Source organism: Bacillus rossius, chromosome 2 (genome assembly GCF_032445375.1).
Source record: "Bacillus rossius redtenbacheri isolate Brsri chromosome 2, Brsri_v3, whole genome shotgun sequence".
Taxonomy (NCBI): domain Eukaryota; kingdom Metazoa; phylum Arthropoda; class Insecta; order Phasmatodea; family Bacillidae; genus Bacillus; species Bacillus rossius.
Window position 1 is genome coordinate 79892662 of NC_086331.1, and position 25069 is coordinate 79917730.

At 40.7% G+C, this 25069-nt stretch overlaps 1 protein-coding gene across 2 annotated transcripts in view; it reads left to right on the top strand.

The window, feature by feature from the left end:
• Nucleotides 1-25069, top strand: part of LOC134529400 (hydroxyproline dehydrogenase-like) — a 151972-nt gene that overhangs the window by 98921 nt on the left and 27982 nt on the right. For both annotated transcript variants that reach the window (XR_010074560.1, XM_063363434.1), the window contains exon 7: nt 4333-4493. Coding sequence is in view for 1 of the 2 variants with exons in the window: in XM_063363434.1 (XP_063219504.1) it covers nt 4333-4493 (161 nt within the window). In the remaining variant the exon portion in view is untranslated. The remainder of the gene's footprint in view (nt 1-4332; nt 4494-25069) is intronic.

Below are 25069 nucleotides of genomic sequence, written 5' to 3' on the forward strand. Positions count from 1 at the left end.
GTAAGGGTCACTTCCTGTTGGAAAAGTAATACTTTTTACACACAAAAAAATGTCACATCGTCATCATACAAACAATACAAATGTATGCACTGTGTTGTGCTTGTTTCACTCATTAACATTTCTTATGGCAAAAAGGACAAATAAAAGGATCATCTTCTCCACCGCACTCTTCGTGTGCCCAGCGGCGACATTTAGAACACTGTGCCCACTTTTCTCCTCTCCGGTCCTCAGAGAATAGTCCGGTGCAAAATAAGCACTCAGCATCATCTTCTGCACAGACATCCGATTCACTGGAGTCAATCAGCTGCATTTTACCTTCAGACTCATCGTCACTGGATGAACTCGAACACTGTTTCTTTGGTTTAGATTTCCTCGTCTTCTTTGTTAATGGTTCTGTAAATAATTTCTTCCTGGTTGCATTTTCTCGCTTCATTTTACTGTCCAAAGTTTCCTTTAGCTGATTTCTGTAAGGACTAGATGTTATCAGAGCTGCTTTTCCGGCCCTGGGATGTTTCTGTCCAGGTGGCTTGGACGTTGAACATGATGGTTGTGTGTCTTCACTCCTTACAGAACTTACTTGGGGCTGATGTAATGTGGGGAGTGGTGAGACTTGAAGTGGTCCAACATATGTTTCTGAATTAGGAATAACAATATCTTCGCTCACACTGCCTGCATGGATAGCAAAATCGGCATCAGAAAATGTGTCCCTATTGCAAGGGAATAGACCAGTCTTTCTAAAAGCATTGATGGAATTTTGCACTGTAGCAGCTTTATGATAGGCAAGTCCATACAGCTTAGTAACTTGAAAGTGAGTCACTACACGCCCTTGGTTATGCCGAAGCCAGTTAGAAACCTCTTGAGCATAGTAGGTCTTCAATGGCTCATAAATCCTACATCCAATGGTTGCATTTTAGCTGTAGAATGGGGTGGTAGACAAATTATAGCCACATTATTGAGTCTAGCCTTCTCGATCACTTCAATGTTACGAGTGTGGGAATTATGACCATCTAAAATTAGAATTACTGGATCGGCCTCTGTAGGCTTAGTGAAGTTCACAAAATGGTCAAACCATTTGGAAAAAATATCGGTTTGTATCCATCCAGATATGTGGCACGCAGATATGGAACCTGGGGGAGCACCATCCATTAATTCAGCTTTCATGTTTTTCCGAGGGAAAACGAAGAGCGGTGGTACAAAGGTACCAGCGGCATTCATGCATGTCACAGTAGTGATTAATGACCCTCTTTCTGCAGATGTCAAGTTCGAAATCTGTTTTTTACCTTTGGCAGCAACAACTTTCTGAAGTTTATGTTGCACCACGGTTAGGCCTGTCTCATCGACGTTATAGACTCTGTGAGCATTGCAATGAATTTTATCTAATTCCTTTTCATAAATATAAAAAAACGCATTCACATTTTTAGCATTAAATGACCTAACTCTCGCAGCAGACACACCCTGAGGAGTGCGCAAAGAAAGTTCTGGGTGCCTCTTCAAAAATAATTTGAACCATTTCTTCCCCGCAGATTCCTTTTTGGGATTGAAAGGATGACTCAGACCATTTCGAATTGCCATCTCGAAAGCCATTCTTTTGACATCCGCGATGGTCAAACCGAAGTACTTCTCCTCCATTTCCATACAATATTTAACTAATAGCTTCTCGAGTTCGTATGGAAGCACTGGTTTCCGGCCAGATGACATTTCAAGTAACTGTTCCGGTGTCTTACCTTGGTTTTTGACGTATTTCTCTAATGTTCCTTTTGGAACACCATATGATTTTGAAGCACGCAAGTAACCCATTTCCCCTGCTCGAACAGCTTTGACAGAATCTCTCATCTTTTCCGGATTCCACATTTTACGCTTTCCTTTCTCACCAGACATCTGAAACAGTAAAAATTAATTGAAATAATTATAACTTATCAGTCACTTTAAGTTATCTATAATTATATAGAAACATTACGATAAATAAAATCATTAGGACTGGTATACTTAGTATATATACCTAGGCCTACATTTGGATTTCTATGGTACATCAATACAAATTTAAATATAAAATATGGTGCTAATTTGGCTGCGCAGCATATTTAATTACCCAAATAAGAGATAGTGCCCTAATAAGAGACACCATCTCTTAATAGGAGCCCAATGTGTCACTTATTAGGAGCAGGAACGCTTAAAACAAACATGGCTGCCTCAGCTCAAACATGTCATGGTTATAATTTTATGACTGGTCTGTAATGTAGCTAACTTTATATACTTCACAGTAAAATATAAGTAAATAACAAATTAACTTACCTTCACACTTTTTCAATGCCTCAAAGTTTCCCTATTGAAACATTTGAAATGACTAAAAACACTAAATTACGTGTCCGTTCCGCCGAATACTTTCTGTTGCTTTGCGACGCACGGAGATGGTGTCTGACGATCACGCGCAGCTAGTTACTGCCCTAGCCGAGAGGTGGCAGCACCTATCGGGCTGGATATCACAGTGTCTCTTTTTAGGCACCTATCTCTTATTTGGGTACTTTCCCTATATACAAAATGGGGTAAAATATTTTTTACTTTTCGTTGTGTTTTTATACAAAGTTTTTACATGTCTCGAGAAATGCCACTTATAAACTTTCAAAAATATTTATTGATATAATCAGTCATTAGTTCACATACACAACTTGAACCATACCAAAATTGAGAAAATTTTGTCAAATATATTTTGAGATCCATACCGCAAGAAGTGCTAAAAAAACTAAACTTTTAGCTCGTGTAACTCATAAACTATCAGTTTCATTGACAGTTATTTACGCACAAAAGCTAGTTTTTATGTAAACAATATTTGTGCATTAAAATTAGGCCTTAAGACCTCGTTCATGAAAATGATGTTCCCGAGGGTTTCGCATGCCTATTTGAAACCCTCCTCTAAGACGAATAACAACTACTACAAGGACTCAAACCAGAAGCTAATAAGAGACTCTGATCACGAATGTCTATGTTCTTGATATGACGTCGTACCGACCATGGCCTTTAAGCCCGTGCTCCGCACCGCCAGTGCCGTATCCCGTTTTCGGAGCGCGCCCCTTGCCCAGCCGGATTGAGTCAGGCGAGCGCCCCGGGCCTGACCCCAATAGACAACAAACCTCATTAACAGTCACCGCGGCCACTGGCCTTAATTAAAATGCCCGTGACTATGATCGTGTCAGATTAGAAGAAATCCAACTAAAACCGCTCACAGTGAGACAATATGTTGATAAATTTACAGTCGCCAACTTGATGCTACAATTCAAATAATTAAATACTACTATAAAACAGTTGTTAAGCCTTAAGCACACAATTACCAGGTGCTACCTTTTAATTGAGCACCTGGAACGTGTTTTTAGCTTATAATAGAGCAAATTAAGTTAATATAAGTTTTTTGACGCCGACTCACAAAGAAGAGAAAGTTTCACTTCCTTGCGAGGCGGCCATGTCCGGCAGTCTTGAACCACTCCGCGCCGGGAACAGACGTGTGTCCGTGGGCAGCATCCAAGTTTCTTTCATTGATTATTTTATATTCTGTACTAAATCTTTAAATTTAAAACCTTTTGTTAATTCACCGCTGCCCACGTCGACTCGGCGCGTATTTTGCGGAGCCGGGCCTATCCCGACCGTCTTCATCGTGATACCGCGCTGCAGATCGTATCACTCACGTAAGTGTTTCACCGAATTTAGGAGCCCGCTCATAGAGCCCCCCCCTGCACCTGTTAATGTTCGGCGCTGGCCGTCTCCAGCGAGCATCGACCCGCGTCCCGCGAGACTGCCGCGGTAACTATTAGTGTCGCGTAGTGTTATGTTTTTTCTGTGTTAATTGTGTAACGGCTAGACGTCGCCAAGTGTTGGTGAGAGTGTTTTGTAGCGGGACTAGATTAAAGGTAATTCTCACCAACTCGTGTACACTAATTTTCCGGAGTCTCCCGTCCTCCACACGGCCGAGCGGCCTTCACAATCAAGGGAGAGCCATTCAGGGTAGATTCAAGCCGTGTACCTGGCGGGGCACGCGGGGGCAGAGTACCCACGACCCAACACCAACGGCCTAGCAGCCCGCTAGCCTGGCGCTGCTCCGGATAACAAGAGCACCGCGACGCCCGTAGCGCCCGTCAGGTACCCCCCGGGCCTTTCACATAGGTCGGGTGACAGCAGATATTTTAAATGGTTAAAAACCTTAGTTGATGTTGTATAATTTTCCAGGGCGCTGGAAATATTGGACTTTTCTAAATAAGTTTTGAATAAGACATGGTTTTTGTCATTTCTGTTGTGTGGGCATGATTATATATGGTGTTAAGGAAGCGTGTTAAAATGTTTCAGGATATAGACAAGTACATCCAGGAAGACGTGGAAATAAGCAGAGGAATGGGAGCATGTTTTTCTGCAAAAGTTGTGCGAGGAGCTTATTTAGAAAAAGAACGTCTTACAGTGCCTGAGCGACTTTGTGCCTCTCACTCCGAAACAGGAAAAAATTATGACAGGCAAGTCTTAATGTTTAATATGTACCAGTATTTAACCCTCGCTTGATATCTGAAATAAATGTTTCTCACTATGTTACGTGCGTGTAAATTTAGTTTTATTTATGCAGTGAATAATAATTATAAAGATAGAATTTGAGCACATTAGTACAGATAAGATTTCATATTTTCATAAAAACAAAAGAATAATATAAACTTAACATTACACTATCAGTGGCTATTAACTTTGACCTTTAAATTATAAATCGTATTTTCATAGATAGCACTTTACTTCAACATTTAAAAATATTTTCATAGATTTTATTTATTTTTTAGACAATTTCACAGAAACATTTTTCTTGTCACGCATTACTCTAAACATTTTCCATCTTGACATTTGTCTATGAACAAATCATTCAGAAAAACCTTAAAATAATTTTTTATTTGAAAAATACACTAAAACAATTATACATACACTCTCGCGCCTAAATTTAAAGCTCGGTGCTGGCGTAATTCAAATTCGGATAGTCTCATTGTGAAATTTGAAATATATTCCACATGTGTTATGGAAACTTAATATTTTGAACAATATTTTTATTTTGCACAATGAATACTACTACATTAAGTATAATATTTGCCCGTGCTCAAATTTATGAAACATAAAAATAGCATTAAATATTTCTTATCCAGTTAAATATCCGGTTATATCATTTTTCATGATCACAGCCTTCTTAAATACATTTGAATGACTTTTAAAAATCAGAATAAAATTCAAAACTTTAAATTTAAAAAAATACTTGTTAAGGTTTCCAGTATAAACATTTTATTATTAATTTTCTAGTTCCAGAAATACAGATAAAAAGTGTGTAAATATAATTTATGACATAATTTATTGAATTTATTAAAACGTTCCTTGGTTTAAACCATTGCAAGCGAACGAGCGGAAATTTGGCATTGGACCTGGTCTGAACCAAGTTTACCGGCAGATTATTCACTACAATAAACATTATGTTTAAATGATATAAATATAATTAAACACCCATTTACACACCTTATTACAGCGAAACATCTTAAACCCCCTTTATTCGCGTTAGTCCCAACTCTAAAAAATTGACACTCAAACACACACATACCATAATTTTCAGTAATATGTTTAAAACTAATTTCTAAGTCATTCCCGATTGTAGTAGGTTCGATTCCAACACCCCGACATGGGACACAATTTATGAGCATATAGTATGTTATCCATTTGGTTCGAAAACCACTTTAACTTTGGAGGTCCCAATGCCTCTGTACATATCCGCGTGACGTAAAACCCTATAGAAATCTGACTCCAGTCTTAGATCATATTACTTGGATTTTAAATGGAGGAGCAGCTAGTAGCTTATAAAAAATAGGCATTAAGCAAAGACTTACCTTTTCGATAGGAATTGCTTATTTATTTCCAATAACAGCGAAGTAATGCCCAAACTAAAGTGGGGCTAAGAAAGCATTTGTTTACAAATTCAAACAAAAATAAATTCTATTGGATGTAGAACATTATCTGTCTGCATTCTATTTACTTGTATGGAAATGAGTAGGGAGAGCGTGCCGACTCTGGAACATAGACGAGGGGGGAGCGGGGTAATCCGGGGATTATCCCATTTTTATGGTTTTTTACGCATTTTTTATGGTTTTTTATGTGCAAATCCAGTTTTTTATGCGCTAATCCAGTGGCTAATCCGCTAATCCAGTGGCTAATCCGGAGATCCGCAAATCCGCAAATCCGCAAATCCGCAAATTCGCAAATCCGCAAATCCGCCATTTTGTATTTCTAGAAATTTCCACCAACTTCGAATCGTGACGTCATGATTCTGTGTCGTCTGCTGGAGGCCGCCATCTTGTGTGACGTCATATAGTTCTGTTGGTCGCCACCAGGTAGCAGCAGGTATTATTTTATTTTAACTAAAATATTTTCAGTGCCGAGGCTGGGATTCGATCCATGGGACGTGAAAACGTCCAGGATGTTGTGGTTACGAGGCGGACGCCTTGACCACTAGACCACGAGACCAATTGGAATATGGTGGAATAAATAATCTATATATGCTACGTACTGACGGCAAGTTTATGATAAATGGGGGAGGGTGTTTTTGCCTTCCTTAATGCATACCTAAGGCGCCACATTTGAAATTAAAATTATTATACAGCCGCCATCTTTAATTCCAGCACAGACTACCAGATGGCGCCAAATTCAAAAATTAGTTGCCAGAGGCGCCGCCATCTTGGTTCTCAAGTTGGCTGGTAGATGTCGCTAGTATCGCGCGCCAAATTCAAAAATTAGTTGTCAGAGGCGCCGCCATCTTGGTTCTCAAGTTGGCTGGTAGATGTCGCTAGTATCGCGCGGCAAATTCAAAAATTAGTTGCCAGAGGTGCCGCCATCTTGGTTCTCAAGTTGGCTACCAGAGTGTGCCACCGTCGCCATCTTAATTCATATTTCAGCTGCCAGGGCGCAGCACCATTCGATAGGTCGAATGCTAATCGATATATTTACATTTATTTCATATTTCAGCTGCCAGGGCGCAGCACCATTCGATAGGTCGAATGCTAATCGATATATTTAGTAACAAGTGTTGCTACCAGAGGGCGCGATATTTAAATTTAAAAAAATATTACAACCTTTAAACAATTCTCCGCCATCTTGGATTCAACAGCCCCACCATCTTGGAAGCACATGATACACCCAAGGACTCGTTCCAATACATGCACAGAGTGCACCGAAAAGATTGTTCCCTTACATGCACAGAGTGCACCATATTGAATGATCATGATATGTGTTCCTTTATATGCATCAGAAGCAGGCATAAGAAATTTTTTCTTATAGGCATACTTTAGTGTTAGCTTTCCTGTAATGCATTTAATAATAGTGTAAGCTCATTATTATTATTTAGTGATAGTGAATTTATAACTATGATGTGTAGTCTCATTCTCTTCATCTCGACGTGGCGGAAGATTCTCTGGAGTGTAAGCTGAAAAAAAAAATAAAATAAAAACTTGTGTTTGAATTTATAGTGGTATGCTGCTTTCCACATCACCTTAGAGACTATGTCTCAGGAGGTACAGCATTAGATGCGTTAACTCCTTTTTTTTATACATGGCGAGTTTCCCCGAGAGGCCTATTTTCCATGTTTAACAAGGGCGCAAGCATTATGCTTCACCGTCACTCTCTCCCAAGCCGCTGTCCACTCCATCATCTGGCTCCACTTGCTCTTGAGCCTCCATTACAGCTTCAAAGCATGCTATAATACCGTTGTAAAGGTATGTTAGAAACTCGTATTCCTCTGGAAATGCAGCGAACAAATTGATCGCGGAGACCTCTAGATGGTGTACTATCGCATCTATATTCATGCCGATGCAAGCATGAAGCGCATATTCAATGCAATCGCGCATTTCCTCAAAAGCAGCCATGTTCATTATGGAATTGTCAGAGACAGAATGAAGACTATAGTTGACCTGGTCTTGACGGAAAGATGACATGCAACAAAGTTTAACCACATTAGCATTTAAAATCAGGATAGACTCAAATTTACTTTTAATTATTAAACAGACTAGCATTTAAAGAAAACTATCAGATTCACTATCTGAACCGTGTAAATAAGATGAGTGCAATCTCTACATGTTAAACATACGGATGGTTTTATCTCCACATGCGCAGTACAGTAGTGCATGAGTTCTGTCCAACATTCTTAATGTTTTATGGCTGAAGGGGGAGGCAATGAATCGAAGTTGGTTGCCATCTACCCAGTTGACCACTCCGAGCGGAGGAGGAGTTTGGAGTGCTGTTGTTTTCCTACAACTCGACTCGGAGCAGCAATGCTTATTGAGCGTACCAAGGTATGAGGATAGTACAAAAAAAAATAAACTGGAAAATTATAAAAAAAAAAAGTTAGAATCTCTTATTATGTGGGGAACTCAGGTTCAGGGATCTAGACGGTAATGTCCCCATGGAAGCGTGCTAATTCCATCATCGGAAATGCTCCGCTTGTCGTCACCTGATGACAACGCCACCTTAGTCACGCGTTCAGTACAAACAATGTGATTTCGTGAACGAAAATGATATTGAGTCCCCCAAACCCGTGAATTTGTTTGCAAGCAATCCAGATATTGCTCAAAAAGTAGCGAGCTGAGTACACTGGCCTTCACACCCTTGGCTTTAAGCGCAAAAGCACCATCGTCCATCTTGTATGCATAAAGTTTGGGGCGAAGACCAACATACTCAGTAATGATGCGTCCAGCGGCTTCATCCTTCATGACACCAGTCATGCCGTGGTTGACTGATGGAAACCTTTGAACATTATCTGGAGCATAATTCGAAGTGTCGAATCGAGAAGCCAAATCGGGGAGAATCGAAGAATACACATCGCGACACTCGATGTGGTACAGAAGAGAATCGGTATCTGAGTAAAGCAGGTGCAGAGATGGAAAGGGAAACTTAACCTGCATATAGTTATAGTGTAAATCATAGAGATGCAATTTGGATAAATCTAAGATGGCCACACCAGTGTAAAGGGGTTTGTTGAAGGTTACCGAACCTTTGGCTAACAAAATTAGGACCAGATTCTCATCGACGATCCGCCTTGCCTTAAATGACGGACGACCTATCAACTCTGCCGCACCATATATGGTATCGTACCGCGAAACCACACGTATGTCACGCTCCCTACGCGGCGACTGCAAAGATTTGCCAAAAACGGAATTATTCATTAATTTATAGAAGGATTTCTCAAAGGGGTTCGCTGCCTGAGCACGGCAATTCAGATTATACCGTACGTACGACGCCATCCAGGATTTTTGTTCAAAGCGCAAAACACGATGAACATTGTCAAGAACGGCCCCGTACGTAAGGTAGTGCTGCAGTGTTTTTGCATGTAAAACATAGTTCTTTCGCGGTTCAAGTGTCAATAAGAGCTTTGACATATTGCCGTTCACCGGTACGCCATTCACGGGTGCAAGCGGCAGGTCTGATAGCCGGTCATGACATTCACGCGGAAAGGATAGATCCACCTCTATAAAACATGAGCAGTCACCATCGGTGTCCATGGTGCTAAAGTTCCAGTTTGCATATTCGAGTTCCTGCACCCACTGGAAGTTGCCCACCGGAAGCTTACCAAGCATCGTATGACCATAGAGAGAATTTACATCGAAATAACAGATGTAGGAAGACGGCAGGCTGGAGTCATAATCGCTCATGTAAACATTGTTAGCCTTCGCATAGCGCCGACTAACGTTGGTGATCCCACCCCGAACAGCATTCTCCAAGAAAAGATAGATATCTGGATCGGTGACTAATTCCAGACACACCTCAGACTTGCTCAACAAACCGTCCCACGCAAGTGATGGGGCCGTAATGTAGTGCGCCGGATCCAAGCCATAGGACTGGCAACAAACTGAACGGAAATTCTCGAACACGTCAGCCAACAAACACGTATCCACCTTCAAATACTGCAACGCGTAATCGTTCAAAGTCTTACAGCGGAAAACATTCCACGCAGATCTAGCATGAGCATAGTCCCCGTCACTCACGTCAGTCCCACTAAGAGCATTATGAAATGCTTCCCTAGGGGGTAGTGAGGTCGTCTGCAGTTCTGCCATACTAGTGACGAAATCGTATGGGAACACCCCTTTCCTACGAGCTAGATCAAACTGTGCGTCTTCTGGAAACTGGACACGAGTGAGGCTCAGCTGAGCAGGCGAGAGATTACCTGCCAGAGTATCCAGAGATGAAGTTAGGAAGTTAAGGGAGTTAATGAATCTTAAACGCACTGTTCGAGTACCTCCTCTCGCATCATTACCGGTAATCGGTATGTACTTTGTTATGCTCTTGTAACTTTCAAGAGACGTGCCTATAACCCTGACCTCCCCGGGGTTCTCCAAAATGGAGGAACCGTCAGGTTGTGCAATATGACGTGAGACTAATGGTCTCATCAAAAAGTGGGCGTCATAATTCTGAAGATTGTGGAAAATAGCCACCAGTTGGTTCTTCTGCAGTCTAAATGCAAGATTACACTTAGAATGCGCATAGCCACGAATCTCACCGGTCAGGTGGTCATGGTCCAACACTGACTTGTCACCTAGTGTCTTATTACATATATGGCAATGTGTCTGACTCGCCAACCGCGCAGCAACAGCAGGAGTCTGGGCTTTCATGGGAACGGTCTTAGCATAAATCGCGCACACCCACTTAGTCATATCAATCAAGGTAGAGACCATGTCGGCAACACAATTCTCCCCTTCAAAGTGCGCATATCTGGTAAGCGAAGCATCGTACGAACAAACTAATAAAATGATACATGCATAAGGCACGTGCTCGTTCACCGTCGTGGTGCTGGAGGCATCGGTCTCCGGTAAACAGGTGGACATCGGTTTCAAGTAGGTCTCTGTATCGCAATAAGCGACAAAGCCCATACGTTCCTTCTTGGATACATTTGTGAACTCGAGCCATTTGGTCTCCTCAGTCGGGAATACTGACCGAACGGCCGTGTGTTGGCTGCACAAATCAGTGTGGGAGTTCAACTTGTCCGCAGTATGGAAATACTGAAGACAGCGGTCGCAAACCCACTTTGTATGTTGATCACGCGAGAGTTGAGAAGAAAGCAAGCGGGACAAATTCTTAATAGTCACGAAATGGAGATGAGCGGGAGCACCAGACGCACGAATAGCCAAAATATTCACATGGCGATCACATCGCATAGAGGTAATGCAAATCGGCTGGATACTTGCATCAGTGGGTTTGTTAAAATCCTCGTCAATAATCGTTCCCTGATCACTCACGCAAGAATAAATGTTCACGGAAATATTATTGAGACTCTCAAAGATCTTAACCTGATGCAGTGTCATGGGGAACGTCATACCGGTCGTATCAAAAAACCTCGAGAGGATTAGGATACGATCCAGTACGAGTAACCATCCCAGCCGCCGGCGTCACACCTGCCATAACGGCATACAGAAAGCACATCTCACTGTCAGTCTCGATGTTTACACAAGCTTTGCGGTTAGACAAAAATGCAGGCAACTTTGTATGCGCGGCCCCCACCGTGAATGGTCGGTATGCAGAGACATGCATGTCGAGATGTTTTACATGACTCAACATCCATCCAGACCCGCGCAAAGCAAACTCACTTACATGCTCCATAAGCACAGAAACTAATGTGAAACTGAAAATTTCTGCTAGGTCCTCACTTAACAAAACAGGGATACTTTTGGAGGCGAAGTGGAAGCTTTCACTGATGGGCCCCTGCACAGGATCCTCCTTAATAAATACCGCGGCCAATGTAAGATAAATTTTGAATGGGCGGAGAACGCCACCCACTACGTCCAGAAAGGGTTCCCTGCACCTGGAGAGAAATCTATTAATGTTGGGGTCGGGCTGGGGAATATCATTCGCGATTCTGGAATCAACAAGTCGACCCTGGAATGCGGAATCTAAAGCGACGGGCTTCAGGCTAGGCAAAGAGGGAGGTGGCGTGTCTTCGATCTCTAGGTTGGATGAATCATCAGCCGACGATAAAATCACTGACTCAAATGATGATGAAGATGAAATCAATGAATCAATAGATGATTCATCGAGCTCAGACATCGAAGGCTCGCTTTCCTCAAATCTAGCACGCTTATTAGAGTATGGAGAAGACATTATTATAAAAGGAATTTAAAAAAAATAAAGAAGGATACGCTCAACAAGTTAGAACCTGAAAAATAAATAAAAGATGCTTGCTCTAATATACTGAAACCAACAGCTGTATCAGCACTTATTATTTTCCATAATATGTGTAAAAATTTGTATTGAAAAAATAAGTGTAAATATGAAATAATTGTATGTCATGAGAAAACTTCTTGTAATATTTATTTGTGAAGTATTTCAAGTTGTAAATAATGTAGAAATATAAAATGTTTAAGACATGTAAACAATGTGCAAGAAATTAATTATATGTCGGTATATTCTGAGAATGTAGAGAATTATTATTTACATGGAACATACTGTATTGAAAACAAATGTATATCAACTTCATATCACGCTTAATATTGTTTAAAGTTTGACAAAATTTATTTAACTGTTTGCAAGCAAAGAACGAGCTCTGAATGGTTGTTGTTTTTATAAATCGCGCATAGCGTTCAGTAACAGAATGAAAGATGTATTAAAGAAATATTAAATACACGCATCCCGTTGTAAAAATAATTATGAAAACAAGTTGATTCTCAATCATTAATAAATAAGCGAAAACAGGAATAATATTCAAAGTAATATAATCGCAACAAAAAAAATAGAGTTTAGTAATTTTTCCGTGATAATACACAATTTAAGTAATATAAATACATGGATTTAGTTATTGCTTAATTCGACCGTTTTAACGTGTTTATTTATTTAAAATAGTGGACATATTGTTAAATAAGAACTGTAAACACAGTGCGCGAACGTGTTTTAACGAAACGAATGTACTCCATCTCGTGTTGTCAGTCAGAACTGACAGAACACATACCTTATCTGGAGAAGAACGTCTCTCTGCGGAGGAGGTATCGAGGGCTGACGAGGGCTGGCTGCGATCAAATGAGGTTTCCGACCTCTGTGGCAGGTGTATATATATATAAATCTGCGTCGGGCGATGACCTGAATTCTCGCGGAATCGCCTACTCTGTGTGTCGGCTTTAGATGACAGTTATAAACTGAAAATTATTAATTTAAGAAAGTTGAGTAGATTATATTTGGTAAAATCATTTAATAATATGGTGATCATGGAAAACTAGTTAAACTATATGTTTTTTGTTTTAGAAAGTAGATTTTCTACCATTCACTTTTTTTAGAATTAAAATTTAATTAATGTTTTTTTATTATAGCTTACTGAAAACATTTTTCTGCAATCGTTGTAATGCATTACAACGATTGCAGAAACTGTCAACCAAGTCTGTGACAGCATATAGACACCTCTTAGGTGCGACGACAGTTGTCTGGAAAAACAAATTCCTTTCTCTGAAAATAGAGAGCTTCATCCACGGGCTCTCGCACGTCAACCCGCTGGTCGGCCCAGGAAGGCAGGACGTTTCAATGCTAGCTTTTATTTTATATCAGAGGAATACTTAAATCATAACAATAAATCAGAGGTTACACATTAGTTTTATTGTAGTCAACATACATTTCGTGAACGTGCGGGCGCAGAGACTGATGGATAATTTGAATACATTTTTTTTAAAATTATACTAAACCAGAAAATTATATAATTGAAAAGAGTATTAATAAAAAATACAGTAACCTACACGTTCTTTACTTAAGTTGCAAACAGTTTCGGTAATAAAATATGCATTATGCTTTTAACAATTTATTTTAAAACTTTATGCAAAACTGAAATATTACAAGAAAATCACACATAATGTTTGCATACAAACCTGAACATTTACATACAAAGAGTATTAAAGTGACGATAAAAAAAAGATTTGAATGCTAACTTGAACATTTCCTTACACACAAAGAATATTATATTTACGTATTCAGCTGAAACATTTACATACACAAAGTGACAAAAATTCAATTATACTTTGCTTAATAATTCTAGAAGTAATGAGCGCACTGCTACCCGGGCCATCTCGTCAGTTCTTTGTATGGAAGCACTAGACTCGGTTTGAACTCCGACATCTTGACTCACCGGTCCTAAATGACTGAGATCTCTGGTTCGACTCTTGCGAGAGGCAGCAGGCTTTCGCTGTCGTCTGGTGGACTTCGGTGTCGCCTCGGTGATTGGCTCAGCTACAGGTATGATGGATGTTGGCGAATCAGGGCTGATTTGAATGCATTCAGGGATAACCTGAACCGATTGGGTAGCTGTCTGGTTGAATGCGTGTGCGTAGACGTCTTCACTCGTGGCAGGCAGCACTGTATCGTGTCGAAGCATGTTAACAATACATTGTCCATAACCCGAGCAGTTAATTAATTCAAATGGTATTTCTTGAGGTCCTGGGTCGAGTATTTGTTTCGAGTGAAACATGCCGTCACAGCTTTCCGATATGTGTTTTAAATTGTCTTGACTCCACTCGCTGTAGTCAACACTGCCTAGACCAGGATTTACACTCACGTATTTCTTGCTTGAATGAAAGTTAGACATCTTGCTTGGCACAGATCCTCACACCGACACAGTTTCAGCTCGACTGTCGACCCAGGAAGCGGCGATCCTATTTTAATATATTGCCCATCCGAATGAATAAATTGATTACGAAATTCCATAGAGTAGAGCATCTCGTAGAACAGTCCATTATCTATATCCCCATAGTTGCTTGCTTAGATGCGTCGACACCGAGAATTTGTTTTCTCGTAATAAACGACCTCTCGACAAGGAACACAAATGATTACTGCAAGGCGTGTCGTGAGGTGGGTTCCACATGCATGTAGCGGGATTATGGCGATAGTGTTTAATTCCGGTACACCATTCGGAGAAAGTACTTTCATAGTCTCTGTCACGGGATGTCTTGAGCTCATCAATAGTACAGGGAAACTTTGCCATTGGATGACTAAGATTTATTACACAGTCTTTATGCTGACAGTCGAAAACAGTCAAGAGAGTCACGGACTTGTATGGTCTATCAGCGTGCCACCTCAGTCGGAAATGAGTATTTTCGCGACAAAGTTCGAAATAAACGTATCGAAGACTACTCAATCCAATATCAAATTCATAGAACTCTACATGAAATTCAACACAGTTCAGACTTGCACGTTTGTAAAGATATCTATTTTCGGTATTGTCAAACAAAGTCGACGGCTTCATTTCTTTAGATCGTGGATCAGGAGGATAATTAAAATATCTTGTCGCTTCATCCCATGTTAAGATGCTCGGTGCCCACAATTCATCTATTACGGCATCTTCTTGGCTTTGAGTTATATCATGGAATCGCGGTGATAACATGACTGACATAGGTATTGTCTTAGCTCTCAAACTTAAGCGAATGGGGTGAATCGATAAAGTTTACACTGAAGGAAACTACATGTCTCGTAGCAAACACTGTTTTCATAAGTTGTGTTGTGAACATAACCATCACACTGCTCCTCCCAATGCACAACTGTCTCTGGGTTCGTGCTGCGTCTCAAATCACACCTTACTGCAGAATAATCTGGTTCTGAGGTTATAGTTTCAGTAGCGGCTGCTGCCTTAAGTTCTTCTAAGGTAGTAGGAAATTTACTGTCGGGTCTCAAGTAGTGCACAACACAATCTACCTGATTGCAGGGCGTCTCAATAAAGTCCGGAGCCTCCAGATCGCAATCGGTGCTCCAGTGATGATTGAAGTTGCAGACTATGAGGTGGAACTCTCCATCTCCGGTAAGGTATGCCACACGACGAAAGCCGGGTGACACGTCTGCGTAGCGTGCCGATGGATCGAACGTCATTTTTCTTGAATATATAGTGAGTCTACGCCCGCACGACCGCGAACTGTACGCTGACTGTCGTACCCCGGGACGATGACCTCAATTTATAGCGCCTCCAGTCCAGACATGTTTACCGTTGCTTCGCTTGTTGTTGATTCCATTTCGAGCGCGTCATCCAACATTCCAGGATCGCTGTGTTCTAGCATCCAAGCCCTAAGCAATGCGACATTACGGCGAGACGATACAGGTCTTATGCTGTCACGATTTTGAGCATACATTATGTTTAATTTTTTGAAAGCCGGGCAGCCATATTCCTCTTGTGCATCCACTATGTGCATGTGTTTGAGACAGTGTTTACCCAACCATCTTTTTTTGTTCGCTTCCAGCAACTATTACAGTTCCACTCAAGTGAGTTGTCAAGATGGTGGAAAGACTGTTGTAGGGAAACAATCCGTGTTCCCATTTTAAACTATGAAAATTTTTAGTGAGCCACGCATTACTTCTCCTGTATTTACGACTAATGTCTCTCCACTCAAACGGCGGTTTGAATGTTCGCGTAATTATGTTCCCCTCAGAGTCAGCGATGCTAAGTTCCTTGGTAATAAAGCCATACTGAGAGAAAAATCCTTGCAGATTAACATACTTCATGGTGGCTGAGACACGACTGAGCCTCTACTATGCTTAACTCAGTATTTTAACAGCTTTGTCTCGTGGATTATAGGAGACAAGTCTGTCGTGCAATATTATTGAAAATGCTTGTGTTAAGATCGGTAGGTTGTCTGAGCTTGTGATCTCCAACTTGCAATCTATGATATTCGAAGGTATTTTCTCAGCTTGACGGCTTACATCAAACATGAATAACGTAGCCAGTTCCTTAAACTGATGAGGGTCAAGCAAAGGTGCATTCTGCTTTCCATAGTAAGACTCTTGAAAATTTGAATACATATCATATGCGATTAAGTAAAATCCATTGTCGAAGTTTATGTCCAAATCCGTGTATGGATAACATTCTGAATTCAAGAATAGTTTTATATTCTTTATGTTGCAGTGGTCAAACCTCGATTTATCGGCAGCCATTACATTATGTTTAGCCGATTGAAAGCCGACTATTATGTATCGTGGTTTTTCCATCGAGAAGCTTGTCTTTACTGACCAGCTGACATTTTGTGCTTGTGGCATGCTGGGATATGTTTCAACAGACCAAGATCTAAATGCTATATCTATATTTCTGCTTTTCTCCACAAGCTTAAGCAGTCGCGTGCGTTCCGCTGGAGACACTTGGATGTGTGGTACGTCCCAATCGATAGAGTTTATGGTTAAATTAACTGCTTGAGGCTGCGCACTCGCATCTACGATCGAGTTAATGTACGTATTTTCTAAAACTATAATTAACTCTTGTTTGGAGTTTAGAAGTATACGGTGATAATCCTCAGCAAAGCCGAGGAGATGGCTTAGCGGAACACAGATTTCGAAAACACCATCGGCTGTTAGAGGCAAGCTATAGTTTTCCTCGAGACACCATCCCTCCATTTTGCTGATGGCGTATTCATCACGAGTTCGTGAAAGATAATTCTTCACTGTAGATACCACTCCTAGTGATCTGGTCTGGTCTATAAGAACGCCGTTCAGTTCAAATCCTATCCGATTGATCATATGTAATACACCATTGTTTATAATCTTTGCATGGTCCGGTTTCCGTCCGTCTGCCTTTACGAGTTTTCCACGTATACGCAAAAAGGATTTTGAGATGTTTGTGTATGCATCATGATTTTGAATCACTATACGGATTTCAGAGTTGGGGGCATAGGGTCCATTTAAGTATGGTTTGTAAATATGCAGTTCAGTTTTTGAAATAGAATCCTCAAATTGTGGTGCTTGCTCGACTTCAAGAACGGTGTTCTCCATGAGGATAAACTCTAAATCCAAGTTTTTTAAGGAATCTCACGTTAACAGATGTTAGCCGCTTGATGTCTCGTCGTCTACTGGATAAGGACACACCTGAACCGCTCCATTTATGCTTAGAAAAATATTTCACTCCCATTGTTTTTTCAAATGCAGTCTTAGAGTTATTTCTTCCTTTCTTAGGTTAACTAAGCGTCCTTCCTGATCGACTATTTGAATGTCGAGCTCCGATATCGATTGAACGGTAACTGGGACATAAATGAGCGTGGTAGGTCGTTCATTTATCTTATATCCCGGAGGTACTATGGGGGAAAATTCATGAATAGTATTGTTTAATTTACCATTCAAGTATGTGCGTCCCACAGCATTGCTTGTAATTCGTATAACATTCACGGGGAATATATTTACAGGATTTGTCGATTCATGCAGCTCACCTGCTTTGTATACTTGAGAAGAAAATCCAAGCATTTCACCTAATGTATTTTTTCCACTAAAATCCACATGTATATTCTTGCTGAACATTATGCACTGTAAGGTGTTGGGGTTGCCTCGTAATAGAAATGTTGAATCTGCAGGTAGGTTCTGTTTTATGTAAGCTTCCATGTCACTTATTTCATATGCACCTGTTGGTAATTTCATTTCATGATGTTCATTGTTTGCGATGTATCGAAAAACTTGATTATTTTCATCAATGTTCGGTATCGAGTTATATGTTGTCAGATCGATCAATGCCATTGTCCACTCTCCATCCAATTGCAAGGGAGGGAAGTAGTAGGTTCTCATAATCGAGCTCTTCCCAGTTAAAATTAATGTTATTGACATTTTGTCTAGTTTACACTGCGTCTCGCGTTGTGTGTGGTCTCTCTATAAATACTCTGTCGCATATGTGGCTTATGATAACACTAATGCTTCTTATATATTGATACTAAAAATCTTAAGCATAAGTGACCGCAATTCTATGAATGCAACTTTTGTTGCCTGTCATAATTATAGGTTATGTTGCACTTGTTTAAATATCGTATCAGTTCCACTGGTGGAGGCAAGTCTCCGAAGCTATCGTAATATTCAACGTTAGGACCGGTCTTGACATAAGCAGTCCAATGCGTTCCCGGTCCTTTGGATGAGTCTAGATTCAAAATAGCACTTTCATTACGCAATGGTTTCTTAGGTAGCGAATCGCGCATGTATATTTGTCTAAAGTATGGTATTTTCAATTCTTTTATCGCCTTCATTAACTCGAGGTTTGTAAGAGCTCGCTTTGGTAAGTTTTTGATTATCGCTTCCTGCTCCCGCGATTTTTCTTTCTTCTTCTTCCTCTTCGCTTTCCCCCACCACCCGACTGTGGGTAGGGGCGTAGATAAAGTCCTGAACCGTTTTTTGCTGCACGTGCTATCGCTTGCATACGTGCCTGACTCCGGACATCGGAAACAGTTTTAGCAACACCCGCAGCTCCACCAATTAAGCTGCCTAATGCAGCGAGTGCTGGAAATATAAATGGTAATAGACCACCCTTCTTCCCCAAGGCTTTCCTGACAGATTTACGGTTTCTCTTCTTTGATGATGATGAAAATCTTAAACCTGCACCAAGCTTACGTTTCACTCTCATAATCTTGTTAACGGTCCACGCGGATACTCTCTGTCCAAATTTAGTTTCGGGAGACTTTCTAATCTTCTCGGCCGTGTCAGCTAATATTTTATCCGCTTTATGTCTTTCAGCCAAGTTATTACTATTCGCATACACAATATCGTGAAGACGACACGCCTCGTCTAGTGCATTCACACCACGATCACCTCTTGCTAGTCTCTCGGCTAGTCTCGTGCCAGGTCCACAGAAATTGTAGCCCGGAAGATGTGCCTCGAATGGTAGCTTATTTATAACAGAATTAACTAAGCCTGAACCTCTCTTCCGTCTCATACAAGACATATCAAGACACTGAGTGGTTTCACTATAAGGATGACTGTTTTATAGTGTTTAGGTTTAGTATTAAGAATGGAGGTTGTTCAACAACAGCTCGCTTTACCAATTTCACTAATTGATGATGATGTGTTTAGTAAAACTGAAGAACGTCATGGATCTCTGTTACCAAATACCATACGGTGTATAGTGTCAGGTCCTTCGAATTCTGGCAAAACTTGTCTTATTCTTTCACTTCTAGAACACCCCAATGGGATACGTTTTGAGAATGTGTATTTATATAGCAAGTCCCTAGAACAACCAAAATATCAACGTTTAGCCCATGTGCTGGAAAATGTCGGGGGAGTGAAATTTTTTAAATTTCGAGAAAATGCTGATGTTTTAGACCCCAGTCAAGCCCTCCCCAACTCTGTGCTAATCTTCGATGATGTTGCTTGTGATAAACAAAGCATTGTTCAAAAGTATTATTCTATGGGGCGACACCACAAGATCGACTGTTTCTACTTGGTACAAACTTATACCCAAACCCGAAAGCAATTAGTGCGAGATAATTGTAATCTAATAATTTTGTTTAAAATGGACGATCTTAATCTAAAACATGTGTTTTCCGACCATGTCGGTACAGATATGAGCTTTGAGAGATTTAAAACTCTTTGCGGTCACTGTTGGAACAGTCCTAATGAGCATGGTTTCATTGTGATAGCTAAAGATTTTCCTCTACATAAAGGGCGTTACAGATGTGGTTTTGATCAGTTTATTGTGATAGGTTCATGAATCATGATGTCAAAGTTCGGTGGTGGTGGACTTAAACGATCGCACGACTCATGCATGACGTTTACTCGTGAAGGGGACTGCGACTTAAGCTGGAAACATTTGAAGAGAGTTGGAGATCCTAAACAAGATGGTGATGCTGCTAATAAGAAGTATGTTGACGCAGTAAGCGGGGCTTTTACACATGCTTTGCATTCGATGACTGATGGTATGACACGACAAGTTACAGATATCAACAGATCACTTACTGTAACAAGAGATGTGCAAGTGGGGATTATGGAGTTCTTGCGCAATATGGAGGCTAAAGAACAGCATTTAATTGCTCAATTAAATGAAAGTCTTTCAGCTGTGTCGACAAAGTTGGGTGATATGTGCACCTCGTTGGAGAGCAGGTTAGATTTATTCGCACAAACATTTATAGAGGAACTAAATGATGCACTAAATGCTAACATGGTTGAGATGGTATTGAAAATTAATGCTGGAATTGTACAACAGCTTTCACAAATGAATCGCACTGTTGGTGTTTTGACGATTACTCCTGATGAATATTCTCGCGGTGTGTTGTCTAAGAAACCTTCACCTCCAAAACCAGCACCTGCAAAAACAGCATCTTCAAAACCAGCACCTCCAAAACCAACACCTCCAAAACCAGCACCTCCAAAACCAGCACCTCCAAAACCATCAAGCTCTAGACATGCCTAGATCACTCACGTATTGATGCTAGTTGTATATAAAAGGGTGATATGCTATCGCTAACTCTGCAGTCATGTCTCTTGAGGCTAGTAAGTTGGAGCGCGTCATAGAAAATGTTCGTGCAAAGTATCTACTTGCCAAACGAGCTCGTTTGGAGAGGGATGCAATTAATGAAGAAATATTCAAGTCTGTTAATTCGCGTTTGGATAAACTTGGACCTACTACATCGCTCGCACAGTCTATCGATACTGTGAAGCAGGATTCTGCGGAAGAAGCTACTGTGAAACAATATTTAGAATCAAGCGACAGTGATGACTCGAACGCTATTCCTTTAAAACATCACGGTGTTCCATATGATGATTCTTTAGGTGGAGTGCAGTCTTATTTGCAGAGCTACAACCTTCGCTCTGGTTATGGTACCTATGGTGTATCTAAACGACATAACCGCTGGTTTTTAGGGGACACGGAAGTATTTTTTCACGATAACAATATGATTCGCGTTAAAGATGAACTAATACAACCTGCTCCTGGTTTATTTGAACTTTTATTTCGCAGAGAGCCGCATACGTACTCGGAATCGGCCCTTAAACAATATGGTAATCTACTAGAGCTTACAAATGCTTATTTTAAAAAGAATGATCCTGCAACAAATCTCTATAAAAGCACGTCACATGCGAAATTTGATATCATTAAGCAACTGTTTCCACATATTGGTTCGCAGCAACGAGGAAGTGGATTGTCACATAAAACATTGGATTTAGGTCGTAAACGAGAGTTCATTTATTGTAATGATCCGAATGAGATAGTAGATCGACTCAGGTTGTTAATGGCCTCGCAGGCTTCTGGCCACACCGGACACAATAACGAAATCCTTTCGATACTTGAAGAGTTACAAGAATCAGGATACATTGCAAAATGAGCGACGCACAGCGTGGGATTGCATACGAGCTTCACCGAGGCAAACGTATTATATTTCCTCGCAGAAGGGTTTTAACATATGGACTCCATGATTTACTACAGATTGATTTGGTAGAAATGATACCATACAGTAAAGTGAACAGTGGTTACAAGTACATCCTGACTGCCATAGATGTGTACAGCAAACGTGCTTATGCAGTTCCAGTTAAACAAAAGACAGGTGTGATGGTTACTGCTGCCATGAGAAGTATTTTGAAATTAGCAGGAAGTTTTAAAAGTATTCAAAGTGATGCAGGAACAGAATTTTATAACTCAACTTTCAGAGCTCTTATGAAAAGAAAAAATATTAATCATTATTCCACTCACAGTGAGATTAAAGCAAGTGTGGTAGAGCGGTTTAATAGATCTCTAAAATCGCTGCTTTTTCGCGAGTTTTCAGCTCAAGGAAGTTATAAGTGGCTTAAAATTTTACCACAAGTTCTACGTGTCTACAATAACAGATTCCACTGCACCATTGGCATGGCTCCGAATCAAGTGAAGGATGACTCTTTGCTACAAAGTGTTTACAAATATGTAAAGACAATTGACCCTAGAAAACCTAAGGCTCGTGTGGGGGATCATGTACGCGTGTCACGAAACAAGAAAGTTTTTGAAAAGGGGTTTACACCGAATTGGTCTCACGAAGTGTTTAAAGTAACAGCTATGAGGTCCAGCTTTCCGCGTGTGTATAACTTGAGTGATATGGATGGAAATGAAATACAAGGTGTTTTTTATGCTTCAGAAATTCAAATTACAAAATACCCCGATACATACTTGGTAAATAAAATTCATCGAAAGCGTGGTGAAAGATTCCAGGTGTCTTGGAAGGGGTTTCCCGATACCGTGAGGACATGGGTAAAGAGAAAGGATATGGGAGTTTAAGATTACATATACACATTTTATTTTACCTTATTGCTTGTTCTCAATCGAAGCATATTCTATGGAATCGTTTGTGTGGGCTGTTGTTGAGATTCTATTCCTGCAATGTATTTATAATGTGTGGACTACTTCCTGAACACGACCCAGCACTCTGCAGCTTGGGATCAACAAGCTGTGACGTCAGCCCGCGCTGGGCGTCTCATTGGAATGTGTAGCGCGACATCGGGGTTGCATGTCATCTTTCCGTCAAGACCAGGTCAACTATAGTCTTCATTCTGTCTCTGACAATTCCATAATGAACATGGCTGCTTTTGAGGAAATGCGCGATTGCATTGAATATGCGCTTCATGCTTGCATCGGCATGAATATAGATGCGATAGTACACCATCTAGAGGTCTCCGCGATCAATTTGTCCGCTGCATTTCCAGAGGAATACGAGTTTCTAACATACCTTTACAACGGTATTATAGCATGATTTGAAGCTGTAATGGAGGCTCAAGAGCAAGTGGAGCCAGATGATGGAGTGGACAGCGGCTTGGGAGAGAGTGACGGTGAAGCATAATGCTTGCGCCCTTGTTAAACATGGAAAATAGGCCTCTCGGGGAAACTCGCCATGTATAAAAAAAAGGAGTTAACGCATCTAATGCTGTACCTCCTGAGACATAGTCTCTAAGGTGATGTGGAAAGCAGCATACCACTATAAATTCAAACACAAGTTTTTATTTTATTTTTTTTTTTCAGCTTACACTCCAGAGAATCTTCCGCCACGTCGAGATGAAGAGAATGAGACTACACATCATAGTTATAAATTCACTATCACTAAATAATAATAATGAGCTTACACTATTATTAAATGCATTACAGGAAAGCTAACACTAAAGTATGCCTACAAGAAAAAATTTCTTATGCCTGCTTCTGATGCATATAAAGGAACACATATCATGATCATTCAATATGGTGCACTCTGTGCATGTAAGGGAACAATCTTTTCGGTGCACTCTGTGCATGTATTGGAACGAGTCCTTGGGTGTATCATGTGCTTCCAAGATGGTGGGGCTGTTGAATCCAAGATGGCGGAGAATTGTTTAAAAGTTGTAATATTTTTTAAATTTAAATATCGCGCCCTCTGGTAGCAACACTTGTTACTAAATATATCGATTAGCATTCGACCTATCGAATGGTGCTGCGCCCTGGCAGCTGAAATATGAAATAAAAGTAAATATATCGATTAGCATTCGACCTATCGAATGGTGCTGCGTCCTGGCAGCTGAAATATGAAATAAAAGTAAATATATCGATTAGCATTCGACCTATCGAATGGTGCTGCGCCCTGGCAGCTGAAATATGAAATAAAAGTAAATATATCGATTAGCATTCGACCTATCGAAAGGTGCTGCGCCCTGGCAGCTGAAATATGAAATAAAGATGGCGACGGTGGCACACTCTGGTAGCCAACTTGAGAATCAAGATGGCGGCACCTCTGGCAACTAATTTTTGAATTTGCCGCGCGATACTAGCGACATCTACCAGCCAACTTGAGAACCAAGATGGCGGCGCCTCTGGCAACTAATTTTTTGAATTTAGCGCCATCTGGTAGTCTGTGCTGGAATTAAAGATGGCGGCTGTATAATAATTTTTAATTTCAAATGTGGCGCCTTAGGTATGCATTAAGGAAGGCAAAAACACCCTCCCCCCATTTATCATAAACTTGCCGTCAGTACATAGCATATATAGATTATTTATTCCACCATATTCCAATTGGTCTCGTGGTCTAGTGGTCAAGGCGTCCGCCTCGTAACCACGACATCCTGGACGTTTTCACGTCCCATGGATCGAATCCCAGCCTCGGCACTGAAAATATTTTAGTTAAAATAAAATAATACCTGCTGCTACCTGGTGGCGACCAACAGAACTATATGACATCACACAAGATGGCGGCCTCCAGCAGCCGAAACAAGATGGCGACCAGGAAAAATCAAGATGGCGGCCTCCAGCAGACGAAACAAGATGGCGGCCAGAAGAAATCAAGATGGCGGCCTCCAGCAGACGACACAGAATAATGACGTCACGATTCGAAGTTGGTGGAAATTTCTAGAAATACAAAAT